Source organism: Cupressus sempervirens, chromosome 6 (assembly GCF_028749045.1).
Source record: "Cupressus sempervirens isolate cs-2001-9-10 chromosome 6, ASM2874904v1, whole genome shotgun sequence".
In the NCBI taxonomy this organism is placed as follows: domain Eukaryota; kingdom Viridiplantae; phylum Streptophyta; class Pinopsida; order Cupressales; family Cupressaceae; genus Cupressus; species Cupressus sempervirens.
The window spans coordinates 76,556,469-76,583,674 of record NC_143123.1 but is presented as its reverse complement, the minus strand read 5'-3'; the positions used below and the strand labels follow the sequence as shown (position 1 = coordinate 76,583,674).

Below are 27,206 nucleotides of genomic sequence, written 5' to 3'. Positions count from 1 at the left end.
TGGAAAAAAGTATAGCTATCTGTTTTAATGAATTTTTATGGAAAGGAAAAAATGGCTATCTTAATTTTGAAGGTTTGAAGTAAAACCAAAAACCTCGGAAATAAGGAGGGAAACAAAACATAAAAACAGCTACCTAATTTGAATTTTGATGTGTAAAGTTGTAAGAATTAACTTTTCGAAAATTAGCAATTTAAAATTTAATTTGTACATTTAAGTAGATACTAGAAACTTGAAACTGGGAAATCAGAGGTTTACAAGGGATCTCTACCTCATCCTCTTCTTCCTTTATATATATATATATCTATATATATAATGATTTTGTTTTAACTGCATGCGGGGATGTCCTGGTAACCCTGGGACAGTCAACAGACATGGTCCCCATGACATCCCTGCATTGCAAGGCTATATCAGGCACAGGTGTGGGGGTGCTGTCCATGGGGATGGATGGGTAATGTTTTGCTGGTTCAGCTATGCTTGGTATGTCCCCATAACTGTAAGCAGGGAGATTTACTGAAAAACATTTCAAATATCATTGGACAGACACCATTCATTTGTAGAAATAATCCTGTTATATATTTTCTTATAGATATTTCATGTTATATTGCCAGACCTGCTCCCAATCCTCTCTATATATGACTTCTATTGTGTCTAACTCAGATATTATCGTCATGTATATCAGTTCTCAGTACCAACCAAAAGAGTTTGGGATTTAAATTTTATTCAGGATACAATGGTATGGTTCTGAAGTTATCCAAGAAATTCAAATTAAGGAAAAATAACACAGAAGTGCTAATCACTTTTTTCAATGATTTTTACACTAAAGTAGCTGGCTTTCAGGGATAAACTATCCTGTTTTTAATGGGAATGAGTTATATCTCTAAATTTGTGAATGCCATACTATATTATATTCTTTTTTGTGCACATATATATTTCCCTGAATTTCACATCGCAATTCTGTCCAAGCTTTCCTAAATTAACTTCTATATTTATATTTGGTACTATCTAGATTTCAATTTTTGAATATATTGATCCCAACTGTCTACTCAAAACATTAAAAACGTCATTACTGATCAGACTCTTGTTTATACAGAGGATGTTCTGGCTGAAGATGCAAGTGCAGAGCAATCATCAAGGTTTTCATCCAAAGAGCATTCAGCTCATGGTTCTGATTCTACTGAGTACGATCATCTATATGCTGATAGCTGTGGCACATCATCTATATCTGCAAATGAATGCAGCACTAGTGTATCTGTGAGAGAAAGCAGAGTTATTACTAACTCTGCTCTATCATCAGCAATCAATGTTACAAAATCTGCATTTACAGAAGCAACACAGAGCTTTTGGAGTACCCCAACAATTTTCAAAGGGTAAATGCTTGAACCAGTTTGCTCTCTTGATTGATGCAAATTTTCTCATTTCCCTTACCATTCCTTTCCCTTCTTCATTAGAAATGTTATCTTGCTTCTATTTCATATAGCTTTACCTTTTTTTTGCTGGTTTTGTTAATTTCTTTATATTAGATGACATCTTTTCATTTTTAAATATTAAATCCTAAAATTGCAGTCAAATATTCATTCAAAATCATACAACTTTTAGTTCAATTGGTCTTCCACTTATACCGCCTATTGAGTTAGTTATAAAAATGTTTCTTTGTCACTTTTGATTCCTTAATGCATTATAGACTAATTTGTGTAGATTCTATTTTAGATTTGGATACTTTTTGGGCAGGATTTGTGCATCAAGTATTATTATTATTAACACACTCATTTGTCTACCACCGGATTATTTTAAGCTCTCTTTTTTTGTTTGATTAAATAGTGGGGGATCTATAGGGGGTCCCTACCTACAGAGAAGGATAAATTACATAAAAACAAACACACTGGTCAATGGTAAGCGAAAAAAGTGCAAGCAAAAACTAAAAGGGCTGCAAGCCTGAACAAACACAAGATCTAACCACAGAATATCAAACACCCCATACCTACTCTACAAGTAGGATCAACTCCCCTAACCAGCCAAATCCATCATATAGCTACTTCCTTCTCCCCTCTCCAAATGCCTCCCACATTAGCACTTACACGCAACAGATCTGGATTAGTAAGAAATTTATTGCCATGAAAAAATTCAGCCTTTTTCTTCTGCTGGACCAATTTGTCCCCATCCAGGGGAAGGCTTTATCAACATGTTTGAGACTTTCAAACACTCACAATTAGTGATTACTTTAGTTCAGCTTTTAATTCTTTAGGTTCACTATATGCTATTAAAATTTCCTTTTGAGTTAGGCTCATATCCTTCAAAGAAGTCCATGATTTCAGTCCTTTGTTCCCAACCTTTAGTTCAGCCAACTCCTTAATAGAAAAATTCATTTCTCCAAATTGAGAGGGGAGAAGCAAACAAAGCAGCCAAATTATATGCTCTACCAGCACAAGCAATGACAATTTCTTCTCAGTCTTCCCTATGCTTACTTTTGACCAGTGATGAACAACACCTTTAATGCTTAACTCACCTAGAATACCTTTGGTGAAGCGAAGAGCCACCTTTTGGTGCAATGAAAGATGCAGCTCAAATGCTTGTTGGAAACCCTTCCCTTGATAAAGTGGTCTGTGGAATTCAAAGAATAGTGCTGTTGAGCTATTGTAGAAGGGGCACACCACAACAAGAAGCCACTTCCTAAGCCATCCACCATAGCGCCTTTGACACCTTCAAGCATTCACAAAAGCCCATAAGTCTAAACACAGACAATGAATAATACAATAAGCTCTACACCATAAATAGGCCTTCCCATGCTTTGGCAATTAATGTGTAATGACCCTGCGAGTTGTAAGTCTGACAAACATTGGATTTGCTTCAATTGTGAATGTTTGATATTTCATCAAACACTTTGCATGCAAGCTCTATCTTGCTGTCTTCTATTTTCAGATTGTTTATGCTTGCTTGGAATGGTTTCAATTTCAAATGAAGTTAAAATGTGTGCAAATGATTACTAAGATATCTAGGCAAAGAACCATAATGTAAATGCAATCGTTGTTGTCTTTTTGAATACATACATATGATTTCTACATGTAAAATGTGCACCTACAGCCTTGGCATACATACTAGTGATTTGATGAATAACTACAGCATGCCATTTTGTTCAAACAGTTCTTGTGCAACCTTGCACCTCATTTCAATTCCAAACTATTTAGAAGGAATCAATTTGCAATTTATGGAGACTTTAAACTATCAAGCAAATAATATAGGCTGTGTTATTTCTTCAACATTTATAGATTGTCTTCATACAAATAGCAACCGCTTCCAATGCACATAGCTGAAGGTATAAGAGGCACCAAGTTCCAAAAAATTCCCTTTATTGCTCACATCACTTCCTGAAACCCTCTGGAAACATTGAGTAACCTGTGGCTGGTGTAGTTCAGGTATGGCTGGTAATACCATGAATCGACAACCACTAGGAATGATTAATCCTTGCCTTAAGAAGTTCAAACCTGCTGTTGCTGATAGACAACACAAATCTGAAGTAATTTGACTCCAATCTCATCCAAGAAAGCTCAATGATGACTCTTGGTTCAAGCCATCCTGATTGCACAATTCATTGGGTGTTTCATCAATTCACTATTCTGAAATAAATCGGAAGAATTCTCAATTCTTCATGCTCAAAATTTGAAACCCTTGTTTCAATTTCATCTGGACACAAATAAAAGAAAATGCACAAGTCATAGAATGAATTGATATACTAATATGATAAGACAAGATAAGATAGATTTATTAATGTCCAACAAGAGACCACAAGAGTTTAAGGGACTAGAAAACATACAAGGCAATAACCAATAGTGGGAGCACCAAACGATTTTCGCGAAAAAAACTAGCAAGAAAGCAAAAGAACATAACAAGAAAAGACTAAATACTTCTCACAAGTGAGAAGTAGTCCAAAACCAAATGATCTGGTTTGGGGCGAGGCTGTGTCTTGGACTGTCTCAAGGAGCCGTTGGAGATAGGTTGATGTTGTTGAGTGTGCCCTTTGTGAGGCCTCACAGATTTGGTGTGATTTGAAGAAGGGCCGAGCAACTTCTTCTTCCCTTGGGCAAGAGACCTAGGAGTGAATGAGGTGACGAGTTGGTTTGAAGTTTGTTTTGGCAGGAACAAAATCTGATCATGAAGCCACATGGACTCCTGGAGATAGATGGCAAGACACCACTGATCAGTGTACTTGAAAAAAGAAGAAAGGGATATATACTCTCTAAACAAGCAGTAGAACCTCCCCTTGATCTCATAGTAGATGGGGCAATGATAAACAAAATGGGTCTCCATTTTTGACTCCTTGGGGAGACAAATTCAACAAATCTTTTATTTTTGTCAATCTGGTGGCCAGTCTATATACGTAACCGATGGGAGCACACTCCAAAAGATTCCAAAGAGATGTAAAGGGCATGAGTCCAACAATGAGTGATGTACTAAGGGCCTATTTAATGTCCCCATTTTTACCAGCATCGGAGTTTGTCGGAGTTTGAGAGATTAGCCTATTATAAAATGTGATCCTCATAGGCTAACTATTGTGGATAGAGGGTCTTCTAAGGCAATGGCTTGGCTTGGGAGGGTCTTGTTTCTCCACAATTCAGTAAGTTACAGATTGGTCTCCATTTGGCTTACATTGGATTTTGTTTGGGCTTAGTTTTGTATACTTACTATTTGTGGTAAGTTGGGTGTTGATTGAGATGGACCTTTTCTATTTTTGGAAAGTGCATTTGGTCACATGGAGAAATGATAGGCCTGGCTCCTCTTTCAAATGACATATTTAAATAATAAGAATTTTGGGAGTAATTATATTTTTAGTGGCCAAATTATTATTACATCATTAAATGACTTATTATAAAGTTATACTGTATAAGTTTACTTTAGTTGACGGTTGTGTCATCATGGGAAGGGGCCATTTATTTAATTAATTATTTTCTTAAGCCAAGTATTAAATGTTTCTAAAAGAGTTTTGTCGGAAAGTTTCAAGAGTTGAGTTCTTTTGCGAAACTTTTGAAGTTTTTAAAGTTGAGTTCTTTTGGGAAACTTTTGTCAACAAGAGATTATATATATGAGCTCATTTCTTAGGAAAAGGCATGCCTGGATATTTATTTGCTTTTGTTGTTACATCCCAATTTTTGACCTAATTTGAAATATAGTCGTCAAGGTTCGTATGAAGTTAGTTGACAGTTTAATTTGATATAATCTAGCGAAATGGTAAGGTAGTTAGTTGTTGAGATTTCAAGTGAAGATGACATGTCAGTTGATCGTTAATCGCGAATTCAGGGAATTAAGATGAAAGGTTAATTGTTATGATTATATAATTTATAATTTAATTATGGAGAAAATTCTTGCAGGGAGCATGCTGAAAGGGGTGGAAGCATTGTCATAAAAGAATTAGGCAGGGCATCACCATCACTGGGCAGACAGATAGAGGACCTAGCAACTTGGAACAGAATACATCTGTGGAATCGCATGAGTTATTTTAATAAACAGTTTAATTATAATAATTGAGTTGTTTAATAAATATTTTAATTAAAATAATTAAATTATTTATAAAACATATCTTAAGGGTTTTAATTGTAAATATTTAAATTTGTGCTTTTAAATATTAAAATGAATTAGCATCATTATACTTAAATAATATATTAGAATGATGTTTAGTAATGTTTAAATTATAATAATTGAATTATTATAATTTCTCTTTTCAACTTCTTATTTTCTTCCTTTATTCTTTTCCCTTTTCAAATTCGATTTGTTTAGGAATTCGAATGGCTTCTTGTAGCTGAAGGTAGCCCAAGAGCCAAGGCCATCCTTTTTATAGAGTCTCAGTGATCGTTTTTTGGAGAACCTTTAATCTTTTTGGTACTTGATTTCTATTATTAATCCCGACAATAGCAGTTGGGTTCTTCGAAATTTACTTAACGCCCTTCTTTGTTTATGGTGAGAATGGATTCGTTCGACAGGGACTTACACGCCTTGACATCCTTAATGCTTCTCAAGCGTTTAATGACCATTGTAGCAATCATTGCCGATCAAAAGTCTTTCTCTACATTCTTGTTTCTTCGGCAGTGAAAGAAGCTTCTTAAATATTTGTTAATTTTTGGTATCTTCCCCATTCTAACATAAGTTCATAAGGATTACGACTGTAGTTCGCACTAGCTCCTATTATTACCACTAAATCTGAACATTTAATTTGCCGCGGTCTCATATGGATTGATGGATACATTCCAAAACCAAGGCTACTTGCAGATATTTGACAGAGTCAAGTAAGGCAACTTGTGGTTTTCTTTTTACTCTTTTACTGTTAAGTTTGATATCAAATCCCATCCTTAGGTTGACATCTCTGATCATCAATTGCCCTTATTATAGCATATAATGTCATAATATTGGTTCAGCATAAGGCTTGTTGAATCTTTCACTTATGTTTGTCGGTTTCCATTGAAACACAAACCCTGTTTAAAGCATAAAGATGTTGTAATCCCCTCTTTGAAGTCTGATATTTCCCTGTGGTAATATGCTATTGCTTATTCAGTCTGCTATATCCATGTGACAGTATGATATTGTTTTTAAGCTTAAAAATCTGTTGGTTTTCTCATCCATTTATAATCTTTCATGTGAAATGACTCAATAGATAATCATTGAAATTCGTTTGCATAAATATTGACATTCCAGATGGAATCAATCCTATTATATATATTTACATAGTTTTTGTTGAGAGAACATATTAAACCAAAACACCAAGGAATTCACCAGGCTGAGAGCCAGATTAACGTGAATAAGATACAATACAAATAAAAAAAAAAGGGTTAATTGTTCAGGCACCAAGAAGTCACCGGCTTGATGGCCTGATTATGGTGAGGAGGTTTTGATGAATTGTGAAAAAGAAAAGCAAGAAAGAAACCAGTAACCTATACTTTCATACATAAACAAACTAATATATATATTAGCTCATGCATATTCCTGTTATGGTGATCTTCTATTGCGAAGTTGTATGGCGTGCTATATATCATGATGCTAGTGGAAGGAATGATGTTCCCTGTCAATTCTGGGTAGGGAGGGCCTTTCTCATTGAAGATCGTGTGGGGATATATTGTGGTCCGAGGCTGGGAGGTAAAGCCCCTGACAATGTTTCACCCCTTTCAAGATGTCGATTATGCATTAGACAAAGTTAAGCCATGCAATCCATTGTTTATCGGAAACAGGTATTATCATTTTTATTTATGAGGAGGTAAGATTAAATTGAAGTATATCATTGTTATCATTATTTTACTTTCATATATATGAATATTGAATATAATTATTTATCTAATCTTGAGAATTTGTCACAGATAAGAAATCGAAGGAAAACAAATCCGAAGCCCTAATTGATTGTGTGACAGCTGGAACCTTAATTGATGTAGTGGTATTGGAAGCCCTAACTGAATCCGTGGTATCGAAAGCCCTAATTGAATCCGTGGTTGCGAAAACCCTAGATAGAATCCTTTGTCCCGGATGCCCTAATTGAATTCCGTGGTCGCAGAAGCCCTAAGTGGTAAAGTGGTATCATAAGCCCTAAATATACCGATAGTAATTGATGCCCTAATTGGTAAGATGATATGTGATGCCCTAATTTAAATTATAGTTGCAATCATCAAATGAATTTTGAGATAGCAGTCGATTTGAGAAATTGTTATAGTGTATTTGTGGACTAACCTGAATGGTTGCAGAAGCATACTTAGATGATTTTCAGTCTCAGTTTTCCAAAGTATGTGATTTCAATTTCTGAAGTAATTTCATTAAAAGGTTTTTCAAGTATTAAGTTAAGAAATTTTGACTGACTGACTTTAACGGTAATCTTCTTCACATGAACATGAATGATGTAACTGCCTTCTTATGAAATTGAAGTTATAACTGTATTCTATGCTTATGTTAGATGTTAATTTAGACCCGGAAAAACTGGTTGTTACATTTGTTGCCTGTGGCTTTTTTTGAGGTTCTGAATTTTGATGCCCTTGCTGAGGTATAAGGGTTTTGATGCTGAGAAGTGGTTTGTAATTCACAGCTGGGGTATTATATGAGAATTGTTTTGAATCACTGCTGAAGTATAGCGATTTAATTGTATGTTGGGATATTAATTGAATCTTCTCTACTGTATTTTATCTGTGGCTAAGAAGTGATCTACTAGCTGAAGGATATAGTGATTGGGTGTAAAAACAATTTTAATTTGTTTGGCACTTAATCTAGAGATTAGACTTGTGAATTTGTTACAGCCTTCTGACTGTTGTTCTGTGATAAGAAGGCCATTAAATCCCTTCAGCTTGAAGTGTTCTATTCTGTGACATTCACACAAGAGTGTTTGATGTGTGATCCGTTGAAGATTTTGCCTCCCCTATATGCGTTACTGCCATTTGTTTATTACCATCTGCTGGGCGATCACATTCTGGCAGCGTTTGGCATCATTTGTGGCCTTCTTTTGAAACCTAGGGACATGTGATCATATTAGGAAGATCTGCGAGTACTTTTGAGGGCCTGTGCTGCAATTTAAAAGGCCCGCAGTTGGACGTTTGGAGCCTGCGTTCAAGATAACAGGCTGCATTTCAGTCTGGATACCCTGCGTGCATTTGTGAGAAGGCTGCAATTCAAATAGCAGATTAATTCTGCTCATTTATAGTGCATTTGGAGAGATGTTGAAAGCCACGTTGGGTTGGAGTTAGTGTGATTGCAATTACCTACAACAGACCAACATCAAAATTGAATGTTAATCAGGTTCCCTTTGATAATTAATTTGTTTCATGTTATGTTGTTGATTACAATAATACAGTTGCATTTATTAGAGAGTTATTTCTTGGGACTGCTTGCATTTCCTTCATATCATTAGTTGTTTAGAGCATATGATTCAAAACACAAAAAACATGATACATTCCAAAACATCACATACAGTTAGAACATGAGTTGTGCGCCAAGATGTCAAATAGCTGATTATTGAAGAAAATTGGGGTTTATCAAGTTATAGCCGGTTGAGGGTTATTTCATCTTGGATATCCATGTGGTGTTCAGCATGGAAAGCCATCCTTAGAGGGAAGGCGGTCCATTGCAATCCAATCGAGCCAAGAAGAGAAGAGGCCTGGGCAAACTAGCAGTGATCTTTTCTAGTAGGATTGGTGCTCACCACCATCTTAGAAGAGCAGTAAGTCAGGTAAGAATATCTATGATGACCCTTATTGGAGTTTGTGAAGCTCCGAAGCCTATGGAGAAACCAAACCAAATCAAAGATGATCCCAAGCCTGAAAGAATGAGCCCCAAACTCAGCGAAGATGATATTGTGGGGAGTAGACTGATGACATTTGATAATGTGTCAAAGGAGGGTCAGGTGTCTCTTGACCAAAGCCCAATTGGACTCCAGGAGAGAGGGCTCCCACACAATAGCGCCGTAGAGGATTGTCTACCTGTTTAAGGAGTCCAAGAGGGACATCTTGGTTTTATAATATTTCCTCATTACAAATTGACCAAGTAGCTTCTCTTTCACTTTTCACATAACTTAAATGCATTGGCTTTTGATGTCAGTTGAATTTCACCATTAATAATTAATTCATTAAATGCCCCTCACGTGAGAAGAAACTTCACTACCCTAGAGGTCCAAAAGAAAACTATGAAATGTCCCACATTGCAACAGTATTGTTGAAGCACCAAAACAACCACAACTACACATAAATGAAACTTATATGTGTCCAGTCCTTGCACACTAAAACTGTGCATCTAAATCAATAAGTACAAGAGGATCAAAAGTGAAACTGCAAGTAGTCAAAATCATGTACCCACAACAATACTCCCTAGTGAATCCACTTGGAACCCCAATGCACATAAAGGATCCCACAACATACTGAAGAGTGTCCAACAAAGTATGCCTGAATCCCAAATCTTGAATAGAAGTTTGCTAAGAAATCTCAGATCTCTACTGTGCTAATTTGATCACAAATCAACATGCTAATAATGGTGAAGCCATCCATTGGGACTCACCCAACTTGCGGTGCTTACCTTGTCATCATGTGGATACTACTATAAACAAAACTCACATCCATCCATCGAAAGTAGGTAAGAATACCTAGAATCATCTGCTACACCAAACCTCCCTCTACACTCTACAAATTCCCCATGGGTGTGAAATCCAAATGTTCTTTGAAGATAAAAACTCCTAAAGGTATCTCTATCACAATGATGATATCCATCCCCAGTATACTACCATGGATGTACTCACTTTGCAAGTAGTCTTCCACCAACTTGTGGCCACTGATACCATCTACTGAAGATGGTAAATATCCATCCCGAAAAGGATGGTTCAATCTTGGAGTCAATCCACATCGATGGATCTCAAGTTCTCCACATGGGGATCAAAAGAAAAATAATGACCACTCCTCACCTTGTAGTTATGGTAAAAGCAATCTCTATTAATGGCTCATAACTAACAACTTGGGAATTGGAAGATGGCTCCAATCTTTGACCTTGAACAGTTGATTGGGCAAGGCCTCTAGAAACCCTCTCTGCAAACAACCACAAAAACTTGTTATCATATCAAGAGTATAATCGACAAAGGTTGTGGAAGGAGGACATGTGGTCCAAGGTGAATACACATAAATAATTAAGGTGGCTTAAAATCCAGTAGCTTCTCTAGTCCCATACAAGAAAATTGTTGCTCATCGTAAAGAGTCATGACAAGCTTTTAGTCCATCCTTTCATTAGGAAATAAGCTTTTCCAAATTGGCTTCTTTATAGAAATGAGAAAACACAATTCCATCAAAATATTTGCTTAGCTCAAGAGCTTCCTTTGAAAAATGTACTTTCACTTGGGTATAAAAGCTTCTATATTGTACATGGCAATAATTACACTTTCATATGTATGACCCACCCCTAGGACATTGTGTGATGTCGTTAGTAGAAATTGTGTATCAGCCGACAGGTCCCTTCGGAAAGGAAATTGTGTATCAGCCGACGGGTCCCTTCGGAAAGGAAATTGTGTATCAGCCGACGGGTCCCTTCGGGAAGGAAATTGTGTATCGGCCGACGGGTCTCTTTGGAAAAGTTCTTGTTATGTAGCCGACGGGTCCCTTCGGAAAGGTTTTTGTTGATGTAGCGGACATAATGTATTTGGCCGACGGATACCTTCGGGAAGGTTTTTCGGAAAGTATTTATAACCCCTTCGGGAAGCATTGTATTGATCTGATCATGATATCTTACCATCGAAGTATAATGTACTGTGGGCATATGCGAATAATAATAAAGAGTTTTGCTGGTTGCTGTGCATGTTTGTATTCTTTGTTTGTGTGTGTGTTTCTTAATTAATCTATGCGGTAAACATGTGATTCTTGCTCTGTGTCTCCATAAAGGAGACCCCTTATCAATTTTGAATTTATGTGATCCCTCTCCACCCATTGATGCTTGACTACTCTTTGTATGATTGGTTCAATCTAGAAAAAAATAAAAGAAGACCATGCTTCAACACTTGTACAAAAACATGAATATTTTTTATAGGTTTTGAAAAACTTGAAACAAATTAATAATCTATGAAAGAACTAAAGAAAATGGTTGAAATGCATACCTTAATCTCTTTTTGCAAGGTATTTGCAGCTCCACAATCGATCTCCTTCGAATCCAAGAACTTCACTACAAACTTGCAACAATGACAGCGAATGTGAGGTGAAATGTATTTGGATGTTGAGTAAAAGGGTTGTTTGTGTTGAGGAAAAAGCATTAAAAAAATCATTTTTAATGAAGTTGGATCTACTTAAAACACCTTTTGGCCCGTGGATCTTCACAGATTCACGTGGATTTGTGCTGAATCCTCAAGGATTCATGCAGATTCTTGTGGGATTTGTCCCGATTTAGGCACGTTCTGTGTTTTTACCTTGTGGATCCCAATGGATCTGTGGGTAATGGATCCGTCCAGATCCGCAGGGTAAAATCATGGACCTTGCTCGGAATGGGACGGATCCGAGCACAAATCTTGTAGGATCCGAATCTGGATCTAGCCTCTATGGTATGAATCCAACAACTTAGATATTCTTAAATCTCTAAAGGCTACCCTTTGCAAGCTTTCAAATAAGTGCCTTGAGCACATAATCTCAAAAGGTTAGTTGAAGTCACACATGCTGCAGAAATTATTGTGCAGTTGAAGTTATTTTAGTTGTAATTACATGCTTTTGCAATTTTATAAAGTAAATTGACAAGGGAATTATTTCTAGTCAAGGTTGTATTGGCGAGTGTCATGTCCCTTCTCTAACCGCAGTTCGTAGTTCTCCTAATAAGGCTGTAGTATGTTTCTTCTCCATACTTAGCTATTCTTTCTAACTTTGAGAAGTCTTTTGTTTCAATAAGTGGTGGGACCGAATTCACTTAAGTGGCCTCCTATGTTTTAGTCATGGCTTGGGGCCAAGTCGAATTAGATATTTTCAGATTTTTCCTTACTTTGTGGATTTATGCTGAGGGTTATTCTTTTCCCTATTATTATTGCCAAGATAGGTTTTGGAGAACCAAGGTTACGGTTGAAGGGTTGAGAGCTATATTACTACTATAAGGAAATGTTTGGGGAATTATTCATTATGATTTTATATTATCTTTTGTCTGCCATCAAAACTCTATGCCAAGGATGCAAACCCTGAGCATCAAGCCTTGGACGCTACCCCAAGCAAACAGTTTAATTGCTGCATGCACACTACAACAGTGTAGGTATGGAAATGGAAGTGGCTTTCAGTTTCAGAATCTCAGCCCGCCATTGTCGAGGGTTTCGGAAGTATTTGCAAGGATTTCAGAGGTATACGTTCATGTATAGCTGCTATGAACAATGAAGGGTTTTGAGACAAGATTTTGGTATTCCTCAACTATCCCATAAGAATCAAATAAAAAATGTTCTCAATACCTTCTTTAATTGACAGTTTATGCATATCTCATTTAATTTGTAAGGTTCTGATTCATTTGTGAAAAGAAAGTAATCCCAAGCTTGTTTGATCTATTTTTTATTGGTATGTTTCAAGTTGACAATATTTTCAATATAATACCCTAGCTGGGCTATTTCAGTGGTATCAGAGCTCAAAAACCCTGCCAGCCTGTGGGGTTTCTTCTGCTTTTTTTAACTTTTTCATGCTTTATCATTGCATGTCAGTGTAACAGGGTTCTATGTACTGCAGAGGGGTTGAAACTCATAGATATAATACAAGGAGTAGTTCTGGGCAACATGAAGAAGCAGAAATCACTTCATCTGAAGCAGTAATGGAAGAGACAAGGGTTGGAAGCCCTACTTGTGGGATGAACAATCAGCTAAATGAGTTCTTGACAGTATTTTCTCAACAACAACAGATTATGCAACAATTTCAAGCACAGATGATTACAGCCATTGGATAGTTAATAGATGATTGTGTACGATCAAGGAGTTCAAGTAGCTATCACAGTAGAGAAGTAGGAGGTGGAAATCATGACAGAGCTGCCTCTAATGTGATTAGAACAGTGGATACAAGATCTGATCGACCTTTACGTCCTCAATTATACCACAAAATAATGATAGAAAAATCCCTCTGGAAGCAGAGAAAGAAGAAACCCACATCACAGTCGATGTTATGACTGCACAGGATGAGTATATACAGTTGCCAGCTGATGTAAGGTAGCTAATGAACTCAAATCAATTCATGAACCAGCGTAAGGAAAAAGTGAAAAATCGTTTGGAGAGACAAGACAGGAGGCCTAGGGGTCCAGTAAGGCAGACTTTCCAACCTCTGGAATACAAGGATGCCATGAACAAAATAAACATCCCAACTTTTGATAGAACGAGAGATCTAACAGCTAGATCATGGGTACATAAGTTGGATACATATCTGACACTTAAGACCATGAAAGAGGAGAAAGCAATACAGTTTGCTACTATACATTTAGAAGGGGTAGCTTATGATTGGTGGCATAACGGCTTGGTTTCTCAGGATCATGCCATGATCCAATCTTATGAAGAATCTGTTAATAGGTTGATCACCCGCTTTGACAGGAAAGATATAGAAGTTTACTATCGAGAGTTGGCTCAATTGAAGCAAACTAAGCAGTAGGAATCATACATTAATGAATTCCAGAAGATCGCAGTTATGGTGCCTGATATGCCTCAGAGAAGGATCACCATGCTCTTTGTTGAAGGTCTTAATGATAGATTGAAAGGTTGTGTGAAAGCCCACAAACCAAATTCCCTTGATGATGCCATTGGACCAGCGATGGATTTAGGAGTTTCAGCACCCTATCAGCCTCAAAAAAAAGAATACAGCCCATGGAAAACTGAGAAAAAGGGTCCAAATCAGCAAAGGAATGCAAGCTTTAACTAGCCAAGAAGTGTTCCATAAAAGGATGAGCAAGAGTCTAGAAACTAGCTTAGGAGAAAGAAGTTATGTTTCTCCTGTAAAGAGCCTCGGGAACCAGGACATCGCTGCCTTGGTAAGGGAAAACTTCATTTAATTGAAGTTCATTTAGAAGATGAGGGTGAGTGAAAGGAAGTTGTTGAGGAAGATAATACACTAGGGTTTCAAAATCCACAGATTGAATTGGAAGATACTGCTGCTGAAGAAAGTCCACATATTGCTACTTTCTCGGGAATTCCAAGAGGCAGACTTTTCAGGCTGAAAGGAGTCATTAAGGGACAAGGATTAATATGTTTGGTTGACAGTAGTGCTACTCACAATTTCATTGATGAGAGTCTTGTTAGTAGACGTGGATTGGAAGCAGAGGAGTTCCCTGAAATTTAATGTGATTGTGGCAGATGGTTTTCCTTTGAGTTGTTCCTTAGTCTCACCTCAGCTTAATATTCAAATGGGAGACTACATCTTGATAGGAGATTTATTCTAAACCTCAGTAATGTGGATGTAGTCTTGGGGCTTCAGCGGCTTGAATCCTTGGGCAGGTATAGTCAAGACTTCAAACAAAGGCAGTTAGACTTTATGTTTGAAGGTAAGAAAACAATGTTACAAGCCATGGAGGATGGAGGACCTAGAGTAGTCTCTACCAAGAGAATGGAGGCTTTTTTCCGTCATGATGACATTGGGTGGGCAGCCCATTGTTTTGTTTCTAATAATGTTGTTAGAGAAAAGGAACCAACCTACCATGTTGATGTACAATCTTTGTTAGACAAACACGGTGTTGTGTTTAAAGATAATCCACCGAGACATCCTCTTGATAGAGGATTTGAGCATGTGATTAAATTGGAAGAAGGCTCGAAACCAATGATAACCACCCCTTATAGGCATCCTCGACACTTCAAAGAGGAAATTGAAAAGACAATTAAGGAGTTGCTGAAAATGGGTCATATCCGACCAAGCTCTAGTCCATTTGCTCCCTCAATAGTGCTGGTCGAGAAGAAAGATGGCACATCGCGGATGTGTATGGACTACAAAGCATTGAATAAAAGAACCATTAAGAATAGGTACCCTATTCCTAGAATAGATGAGTTGTTGGATGAACTACATGGCTCAATTTTCTCCTCCAAAATTGATCTACGATCTGGCTACCATCAGATAAGTGTAAGAGAAGAAGATGTATAGAAAACAACATTTTGTTGTCATCACGGGCACTTCGAATTTCTTGTCATGCCTTTTGGTTTGACCAATGCTCCTGCAACTTTTCAGTCTTGCATGACTCATGTTTTCCGTGAATAGTTGAGGAAGTTTGTATTAATATTTTCTGATGACATACTAATATATAGTAAACCTTGGGAAGAACATTTGCAGCACTTAGATGCTGTCTTAGGCATCATGGAACAGCAATCTTTATTTGCCAAAGCTTCCAATTGTGAGTTTTGAATGTCAGAAATTCTCTACTTGAGACATGTGATAGGTATTGACGGGGTAAAGGTACACTAGGAGAAGATTCACGCAATCCAAGAGTGGTCAATTCCTAAAAATATTTCTTATGTTTTGCGGTTACGTTGCCATTATAGGAGGTTTGTACGAGGATTTCCCAGTTAGCTTCACCATTGGCTAATCTTAGAAAGAAAGGTGCTTTCTAATGGTCCACAAAAGCACAAGTACCTTTGAGAAACTCAAATGTATTATGAATACATGTCTAGTGTTAGCATTATTGGATTTTACAAAGCCTTTCACTGTGGAGTGTGATGCTTCAGGACACAAAATCGGAGTAGTATTGATGCACGATAAACAATGTATTGTATTTGAGAGTTGGAAGCTCAGAGATCCAAAAAACCTTTACTCCACCTATGACAAAGAAATGTTAGCCATCATGCATGCTTTAGCTAAATTTAGACAATACTTAGTAGGAACCAAATTTACTGTTAGAACCGATCTTTAATTAGTTTGAAATATTTTTTAGAACAAAATGATCTTAATGAGAGGTAGCTAAAATGGGTGAGCAAGATTCAGGCATATAATTTTGAGGTGGGTTACATCAAAGGAAAGAAAAATGTGGTGGTTGATGCACTCTCTAGGAGACCTATTCTTTGTTCACCTACAAAAGTTTCAGCTGATTGGAAATCACGGCTGCTAGCCGAATGTGCTAAGAATTCTTTAGCTTGTGATATACTAGACGGGAAGATGCATGATACCAGATATATACTATGCGAGAAGATATAATATACTATAAGGGTAGAATATATCTTCTATAGGGGTCCAAGTTGAAGCAAAATATCTTGAAAGCTTTACACCAGACTCCTATGGTAGGGCATCCGGGTTTCTTTAAAACTTACAAGCGGATTAGAGAAATATTTTCTTTGATAGGTCTTAAGGATGAGGTGTTGCAATATGTTAGTGAGTGCTTAATTTGTCAACAAAATAAGGCAGATCATACCTTTCTAGCAAGTCTTCTGCAACCCTTACCCATTTTGAACAAAAGTGGGAGAGTATTTCAATGGACTTCATTACTGGCCTCCCAGGGTACAAGGGAAGGATTGCATATTTGTTGTGGTGGATAGATTGACCAAATATTCTGATTTCTTTGCCATTGCCACTAGTTGCTGAACTGTTTTTCAAAGAGGTTTTCAAATTGCACAGTCTTCTGAATACCTTTGTTAGTGATAGGGACAATAAGTTTATCAACTTGATTTGGCAAGAGTTATTTTGGTCGGTAGGGACAGAGTTGATGCCAAGCACCAGCTATCATCCTTAGACAGATGGACAAATGAAAATAGTAAATAAATGGGTTGAAGGCTATCTCCGAAACTATACTTTAGGACAACAATGTACATGGATCAGATGGCTATTTTTGGGTGAGTACTGCTACAATACAACATATCGTACGACTATTGGGATGTCCTTGTTACAAGCTAGAGTTGTCGTTGCACCAAAAGATCAACCTGTCAATGCTCGATACAACCACTAGACTTATAGAACACAGGAGGCGGCTAAGCCATGTCACGAATCTTGAAGGGGAAAGTTGGCGGTTAGTCCAACAATCCCCCTTAGCGTTACTTGAGGAGATTCGAACCTATGACCAAGATTTGATAGCACTTGTTACAAGCTAGAGTTGCCGTTGCACCAAAAGATTGACCTGTTAGTGCCCAATACAACCACTAAACTTATATAACATAGGAGGTGATTAAGCCATGTTAGAAATCTTGAAGGAGAACATTGGTGTTTAGCCCAACAGTCCCCATTTAAAGCCATAGATGAATATGAAGCTTTGTTATTTGTGGACTTGGCTTTTGGTGATAGTAAGGTGCCCCGGGAAGGGAGACTTTACAGGAATACAAGGATATACTCAAATCATTGAAGGAAAATATTCTCCATGCATAAAACCAGCAAAAAATGTATGGAGGCAAACATAGGGTGGAAAGAGAATTTCAGGTTGGTGATTTAGTATTCCTTTGCTTACAACCTTATAGGCAATCTTCCCTAAAGAGTAGTGGAGCAGAAAAATTGAAACCAAGATTTTATGGACCATATAAGGTGATTAGGAGGATTGGAGAGTTTGCTTATGAACTCGAGCTTCCCTTAGGCTGTAAAATTCATAATATTTTTCATGTATCTGGTTTGAAGAAGGCTTTGGGAAACTAGACAATTGCATCTCTTGAGTTACCACCATTGGATGTATCTAGGAAGTTGGTGCTTTTACCTGAAGGCACTACTTATTGGTGAGAGATAAAAATGAGAAGCAAAGTGATTTGTGAATATCTAATTAAATGGAAGGATTTACCTCTAGAAGATGCTTCTTGGGAGGGAGAGGAAATTGGACATCAAAACTTTCAATTGCTTGTGGCCCAGCAATCTCAAGGAGGGAGGACTGTCATGTCACTTCTCTAACCACAGTTTTTAATTCTCCTAATAAAGTTGTATGTTTCTTCTCCATACGTAGCCATTTTTTTCTGATTTTGAGAAGTATTTTGTTTCAATAAGTGGTGGGACTGAATTCACTTAAGTGGCTTCCTATTTTTCAGTCATGGCTTGGGGTCAAGTCGAATTAGATATTTTCAGATTTTTCCTTACTGTGTGGATTTATGCTATAAGGGATATTCTTTTCTCTATTATTATGCCAAGTTAGGTTTTGGAGAACCAAGGTTAGGGTTGAAGAGTTGAGAGCTATATTACTACAATAGAAGGAAATGTTTGGGGAATTATTCATTATGATTTTATAATATCTTGGTCTTCCATTAGAACTCTATGCTAAGGATGCAAATCCTGAGCATCAAGCCTTGGACGCTACCTTAAGCAAGCAATTTTATTGCTGCATGCATGCTATAGCAGTGTAGGTATGGATATGGAAGTGGGTTTCATTTTCAGAATCACAATCTGCCATTGTCGAGGGTTTCAGAAGTATTTGCAAGAATTTCAGAGGTATTTGTTCATGCATAGCTGCTATGAACAATGAAGGGTTTTGAGACCAGATTTTGGTATTCCTCAATGAGTTTGACTCAAAATCACACAGTTAAATCCTGATAGCAATATCACAATTTGACTTGCTGTGGAAATTATCTCCTACTTATCAACTGATGAGCTTAAGGGGCTTTCTAATGAATGATTCATAAGGCACAACACTTGATGAAGGTTTTGCAAATGGGGTTGCAAGCTTTGGGTTTAACCATGGAGGAAACTCCATAGTTAAGCGCGCTCAAGCTGGAGTAGTACTGGGATGGGTGACCTCCTGGGAAGTCCCGGTGCTTCACCCCTGTGAGCATCATCTAGATCCAATGAGTGCTAAGTGTTCCATTTGTTCTCATGAGAGATGGATTCATATTGAATCACCACTCATGAAACATGGGTCAACAAGTTACTCAAAATCACACAATTAAATCCTAATAGCAGTATCATAATTCCTCAACTATCCAATAAGAATCAAATAAAACATGTTTTCAATACCTTTCTTCTGTAATTGGCAACTTATGCATATCTGATTTAATTTGTAAGGTTCTGATTTATTTGTGAAAAGAAAGTAATCCTAGGCTTGTTTGACCTATTTTTTATTGGTATGTTTTAAGTTGATTATATTTTTAATATAATACCCTAGCTGGGCTTATGTCAGCGAGATCCATCTTTAAATGAAATTTCATGCTGTTTTCTCATTTAATTCGTTCATATTAATGCTATTCTTTTGATCTTTGCTTTAGCTTGTAGTGAGCATTCTTTTGGTTTTTTGTCCATCATATCCTTGTGGCAACTAAACATTGTTCTCTTCTTAAGCAAGTAGGAAGTGGAGCTCATGAATTTGTGTTTGAGCAATTCCTTCTCATATATTTGAAAATCTTGTTGGAGGGCTTGGTTTGTTAAGAGTTTGTTGTCGGTAAAATAATTGTTAACATATGATTGATGTGTCCAAAGGGGTAGGCAGTTGGGTATTGGTTGGTCGCGACAGTTTGTCACAACCCTTTAGCACATTATATTCTATGTACTTGTATCTAATGATCATTATTGTATATAAAGAGATAATGTTGTCATTCTAAGTCTGAAATATATGAACGTAATCATTTCTTGAAGTTAATAAATAACTTTGCGAGTTCTTTGAATTTCATAGTTGTGTTGCATTTTTTATTTATTTCCATTACCACCTATTCCGTTTACCTGTAACGGTTAACATTTGGTTCCATTGCCTTTAAAGAATCTTGGAGTGATGAAGTGGTACATGATGGACTCATAATGGGACAACCCATCAATGAAGGGAGTATCTGTCGAGGATGATACATTTCAAGAATTGTTTGAAGGAGAACGATTCACTGATGTCTGATTTTATCTCATTGCAAGCATCCATTAGAAATCACACGAGGAGAAAGGTTGCAAGGGAACATGTATCTAAGAGTGTAGTGCAACACTCTCTTCGAGTAAGTCCAATGGTAGATCGATTGATGTGCAGGCTGCCCCGACTGTTGGCACAGACATTCCTCGCATTGCAAAATTCTTGAGAGAAAGTTGACTGAGAAAACAAATGCCAAAATATTTTTGGACGATTTGAGGAGAGTCGGCGGAGGGAGATTGAGGATAAGGATGAAACTAGAAAATGACAAGGCAACCTTCGGAGACAAGTTAATGTCAAACTTGCCAAACAAATATTAAAATAGAAAATAATACATAGACGAATTTGAGGCTATTCAAAGGGTTGGGATACTCGAAGGAGTAGAGCATCGAGGATTCTTGAGGAGACTTTCCAAAGGAAGGTCAGAGGGAAGGTTGTCGGAAGGGAACTTGCTAGACTTCACAACAAGTGAGGAACTTAGAGGCATAGAATTTAGTGCCAAAGAAGGGTACCGCATAGGTGGGGATGAAGTAGACAGTTGAGAAATAAATCACGAAAGATTATTAGAGGACACTAGAAATTTGTTGGGGAACCTCATTCTCACACTGAGGGAGGAAGCAAGCGAAGTCCAAAGGGAAGAAGAGGCTGAGAATAGTAAAGGGACACCAATGTAGCTACGATGTCAGAGGGACATAGGGGCATGGTAGCCAAAACAATGTTTCCGGTTCAAACTCATTTAGTTTGGGGACCCACACTACAACAATAATAAAGTTGCAGTAATGTCCCAAAAGTAGAAAATACAAAAATTCACGGGCGACGAGAAGGATGACATTGTATGCCACTTCAAAACCTATAAGTCCAGTTGGTCTTCGAATGGGTTGACTAACCAGGATGAGTGGACGAAACAACCACGTTGAGGGAAGTGGTGATTGATTGGTACGCGGATGTGAACAAAATCAAGGTGGCCACAAACAAAATTGAAGAAAGAATTTCAGACGGAGTTTAGACTGTTGCAAGATGATAGTGAATCCTAGCAGAAATTTATTTTGCCAAATGGGCTAAGGACCTAATTGTAAGAGTATACAGTTGCTAGGCAAGATAGACAACCAACCAGCAAAAGATGGTTCATTGAAGGAATAAAGCCCTAATTAAAAAAGAAAATGAAAATTGTACCTCCGCCATCATGCACCAAAGCATATAATCGGGTGATGAATCTTGAGAGTGAAAGCAAAATGACAAAGAAGAAGCACAGGTCATCATTAGACGACGACGATTCCTCAGCATACAAGATCAATGAAGAATCTTGTAAAAAGGTGCAAGCCCTCCAGAAAGAGATGCTGAGGATGATGTGGGAGTTCAAATCAATGAAGGTTGATACAAGCAAAATTGAGGGAGATCTCTGGTGTACGAAGTGTAAGGAGGAGGGCACGCTAAGGGGGCATGCCTAGAAATGGATTTTTGTGATATTTGCCAGATTATGGTTCTTTCCACTAAGGAATGTCTATATAATATGAAGACACGAGGTCCACAAGTGTTGTTTACCCAGGAGACCTCCATATCCACAGTAGTAGCCAACTCTCAGGCGAACAACACCGCAACGTTGTCTGATGGCTACCAAAATAATAAGCGTAGAGGGAGAAACAACAACATTAATAACAATAACAATAGTCGAAACCGCATCCAGTATGATGCCAAGGGGAGGCCAATGATCCAATGCCGCACGTGTAGCCAGTGAGGGCACTTGACTTCACTCGGGATTGCCCAAGGGAAGAAACACCTTAGTTCTTGTGTAGATAGTATCTACTATCGATCAAGAGACCATGAGGACGGGAGTTATCTAAAGTCTAGCATCAACTTGTTGAGTATTGAAAAGGTGAACACAAAGGAGGAGATACTGGTAGTTACAAGGGTGCAGGCAAAGAAAGCCACATACCTTGATCCCTGCATAGAGAATCAAAGAATATGGGATGTGAAGGCAGACATAGAAAGAGGGACGCTAGCTGTAAAGAGGGAGACACACAAAATGGCGAGCACCCCACTAAGGACAAAGGTCGAACAAAACATTTTATGGTAGATGATGCAATTGAGGTATTAGTCAAACTAAAAGACATAGAGACAATGCCTCAACTATGCATGACCCTTCTAAACTACCAGTTGTAAATTGTATGACACACCATGTAGACTGCACAAAAGAGTCCATCGACCCTTCCACAAATCCATTGTTGCTAGTCGTGAATAGTAGGAGACACTTGGTGCTAGTAGAAATGGGTATCCTTGACACCATTCTAATAGACATTATTGTGGATGGAGCGTTTGGTGTCAATGTGCTTCCAGAGGAGACATGGAAGAATCTGGGAAAACCTCCACTATTGCCACCAATCTTAAGCTTGTGGGTGTAGATCAACACAACATCAAGCTGATTAGGACGCCAATAGCGCAAAGTGTAATGAGCGACACTTAGCCAGTCGTACTAACTTTGTAATAATTCTACTAAAGAGTCAAATCCATTGTTGCTAGTTGTGAATAATAGTAGACTCTTGACGGTAGTAGAAATGGGTATCCTTGACACCAGTCTAATAGACATTATTGTGGATGGAGGTTCTAGTATCAGTGTCCTTCTAGAGGAGACATGAAAGAAGCTGGGAAAACCTACACTATTGCTATCGACCTTCCAGCTTGTGGGTGCAGATCAACCCAACATCAAGCCAATTAGGACACTAATGGTGCAAAGTGTAATGATCGACACTTAGCATTCGTACTTGACTTTCTAGTAATTCTACTAAAGAGGAAGGGATATGCTGCTATCCTCAAGAGGGGGTGGCTGGTGGTGGCCAAGGTAAACCATAATTGGAAACAAAATACTTCATCCATGGAGAAGGGTGAAAGGAAATTTATCATCGACCTCAAGACATAGATGGTAAGTGAGAACCTGGGATCCTCATTAGAATTGAAATCCGAAGGCGGAAGAATGATGGGTAGAGATGAAGAAAAGTGGTGAATAGAACTCGAGGAAGGTATTTTGGAGTTGGAGGGTTGCTTGGAGGATGACCGCAACTCAATAAATGGCCCTTCCATTGGAAAATGGAAGATTATGAACTGTTCCATTGCAATATGCTTCAGGTGGATGAAGGGGTAGAGGACTTGTTCCCTCTAACATTCAGAGAATATACTAAAGACGAGGCCCCGGTGAACAAGACACTTGTACATTAGTTCGTCATGGCAAAACCAATTCAGTATGAGGAACCTTCATTGAAGGTCACGAACCTCAGTAATGAAGTTAATCCAAAGAACATCCTTGTGGGTAATGATTAGAACCCTGTTTGGAAAGCAACAACATTCCAGATCTTCATAAAGTCGTATTCGCTTGGATGTACAAATATTTAAAAGGTGAACCTCCATAATTGTGTGCAATGCATTCTGTTGGTACTTGGCAGTGTAATAGTATGGAAGAGACTATACAGGATGAATAAGAATTATGTTGCATAGGTGAATGACGAGATTGAACGAATGTTGGAGGCTGACATTGTTTTCAAAGTGTAGATGAGTGAATGGGTCTCTCCCATTGTCATATCATTGAAGGAGGCAAACCATATTTGCATTTGTGTAGACTTTTGATGCCTCAATATAGGCACAGTGAAGCACCTATTTCCCATCCCTTTCACTGATAGCATTCTCGAAGAAGTGACAAGGCATGAAATCTATTACTTTGTGGATGGATTTGTAGGCTACAATCGAATATCTTTAGTGGAGGAAGATAAGTTGAATACCAGATTTATGGTGGAAGATGGGATTTATGCTTATAACCAAATGCCTTTTGGTCTTTATAACACATCGACACCATTCCAGAGAATCATATTGCATATATTTGATAAAATGTCTGTTGGGAATTCAAGGCCTTTCTCAATGATTGGTCTATCTTTAGTGCATAGGACACATTTGGTGGCTCTTAGGGATTGCATGGAGAGGTGCAAGAGAGCGGCTGACATTGAGCTCGAAGAAATGTAGGTTCATTGTACCACAAGGGATGTTATTGGGACATATTGTATGCAAGGCAAGATTTAAGACAAACTCAAATAGGGTATGAGTGATTGTAGAAATGGAAGCACCTACAAACATTACAAGAGTAAAGTCCTTCTTGGGGCACAAAGGATATTGCTGGAGGTTCATCAAAATTTTTGCCCAGATATCATATCTATTAGATAAGCTGACACAAAAGGGGGAACACTACACTTGAGGAATTGCACAGGAGGAAGCAATCTAGAAGTGTAATGTCCTAGACTTATCTTTTTAAAAGATAATTAAATATATATATTATTTATATTAGTCACCAATAAACTAATATAAATTATTTAATATAATATAATAAAGCATTAAGTTTTGAGTATATAATTAGCTAATTGCCTAGTATGAAGTCAATTGAATGGAGGAACGAGATTCTCATGAGATTATTCGAATTTAAATATTGGTTGTGAGGATTGGAAAAGATGTGAACAATTGGATTTGTGAAGGTTATCGAAGGAAGTGTTCCATTATCCTTTCGTCACCAAATTATCGTTGGCCTAGTGGATTCATTGGTAAATATAGTTGGGTGCGAAGAATTACTACTCTTGCGACTTAACTTTTTGTGAATAGATTCGTGGCAAACATGAGTTTTCATGACTGCAATTTGAAGTTAATCGGTTTTTGGTATTCGTTCTGGAATACTAGGCAAAAGATATGAGCAGAATAGTGTATGAACCTGAATTGTATTGAAGACGAGATATAATTTTCCATCCTTAGTCTATATGCAATGAATTGTTTGTATAAATGATTCGTGAAGGAAGGAGTTATGAAGGATAGTTGTGAAGTCACATCCAGAGAGGATCATTGCAGGGAATGCAAACTGTAGTAAGAGAGAACCAGAAATATATTACCTTTCTTAATTCATCAATGTGGTGATTACTCCTATATCTCAGTGGCATATTCAAAAGGAGGCTGTTCGAAACATCTTGCTGGCATATTCAAGAGGAGATCATTTGATATGACTATCACCAATCAGTGAAGTTCGATGTTTCAATAGCAATTTCAAGTGATATTTAAATTTGTAACGTTCTAATTTTGGTTAGTTCGATATGTAATTGCATTCAATTACACTGAAATTTCCACATATTGAGTACAAAATAAAACTTTAAACTTGTATTGAGCCTCAATTGTAAGGAATTTGTATCCTGTAATTGCCAATATAGTCTAAATGGTTGTTATAATGAATTAGGATTAATATCCAAGAATACATGTTAGAAATCTAGGATTTTACATTCGTATCAGAACTTTCATTCCGACTGGCATGTGGGATAAACACACAATCCAAACTTATGCAAAAAGGAAATTATAATTTTCGTGATACCCTATTCGGACAACATAGTGGAGCTGAAAATTTGGAACCTCATTTCTATGGTCCTTATTAGATTGTCAGGAAAATTGTTGCAGTTACTTATGAATTGGATTTACCAGAAGGTAGTCATATACATAATGTTTATCATGTCTCTTGCCTTAAGAAAGCATTGGGTAAACATGTGGCAATCTTAGAAGAACTACCTTCCTTGGGTTTCGAGGGAAAATTGGAAACCATACCCGACAAAATTTTGGATATACAAGTAAAACATTTGTGTAATCGGTCCATCAAAGAATATCTAATACAATGGAAGCATTTGTCAGTGGAAGATGCTACATGGGAAGGTGAACAAGTGTTACAATATCCAAATTTGCAATTGCTTATGGGCAAGCAACATGGGAAGGGGAGGTTTGTAATGTCCCAGACTTATCTCTATAAAAGATAATTAAATAAATAAATAAATAAATATATATATATATATATAAAATTTATACTAGTTACCAATGAACTAATATAAATTATTTAATATAATATAATAAATCATTAAGTTTTGAGTATATAATTAACTAATCACCTTGTATGAAGTCAGTTGTATGGAGGAACAAGATTCTCACAGGATTATCACAATTTAAATATTGGTTGTGAGGATTGGAAAGAGGTGAATAATTGGATTTGTGAAGGCTATCGAAGGAAGTGTTCCATCATCCTTTCGTCAAAAAAATAGCGTTGGCCTAGTGGATTCATCGGTGAATATAGTTGGGTGCAAAGAATTACTACTCCTGCAACTTAACTCTGCATGAACAGATTCGTGGCAAACATGTGTTTTCATTGACCAAAGTCTGAAGTTTTTCAAGTATTTGGTATTCATTCAGTATATTGGGCAAAAGTATTCAACGTAATAGTGTATGAACCTGAATCGTATTGAAGACAGGAGATATAATTTTTCATCCTCAGTCTATACGTGATGAATTGTTTGTATTAATGGATCGTGAAAGAAAGAGTAGTGATGGAAGTTTGTGAAGTCATTTTCGGAGAGGATCAGTGTGGAGAATGCAAACTGTAGTAAGAGAGAACCGGAAATATATTACCTTAATTCATCAATGTGGTGATTACTCCAGTGTCTCAGTGGTATATTCAGAAGGAGGCTGTTCAAACCATCTTGTTGGGCATATTTGAAGTATTTAGGAGATCATTTGATACGATTAGTACCAATCAGTGAAGTTCTAGGTTCTGATAGAAATCTCAAGTGATATTTAAATTTGTAGCGTTCTAACTTTGGTTAGTTCAATATGTAATTGCATTCAATTATACTGAAATTTCCGCATATTGAGTACGAAGTAAAACTTTAAACTTGTATTGAACCATGACTGTAAGGAATTTGTATCTTGTAATTGCAAATATAGTTGGAATGGTTGTCATAATGAATTAAGATTAATATCCAAGAACATACATTAGAAATATGGGTTTCACTAGAAGTTAAAGACACGGCTAGTGGGAGCACTTGTATTAGCCTATCCGAACTGGGACAAGGAGCTCCATCTGCATGTGGATGCATCGAACTTTTCCATTTGGGCCACACTGGCGCAAGTGGGAGAGCATGGGTTGGATCACCCGATCTATTTCACCAACAAATTGCTATCTAAGGTAGAGACAAATTACAGCA

At 37.4% G+C, this 27,206-nt stretch overlaps 1 protein-coding gene across 6 annotated transcripts in view; it reads left to right on the top strand.

Annotated features, from left to right (window-relative positions):
• LOC149551241 (alpha/beta-Hydrolases superfamily protein) overlaps positions 1 to 27,206 on the top strand; it is a 147,405-nt gene that overhangs the window by 55,538 nt on the left and 64,661 nt on the right. For all 6 annotated transcript variants that reach the window (XR_016352711.1, XM_089786802.1, XM_089786799.1 and 3 more), the window contains one exon: positions 1,091 to 1,367. Coding sequence is in view for 5 of the 6 variants with exons in the window: in XM_089786802.1 (XP_089642928.1) it covers positions 1,091 to 1,367 (277 nt within the window). In the remaining variant the exon portion in view is untranslated. The remainder of the gene's footprint in view (positions 1 to 1,090; positions 1,368 to 27,206) is intronic.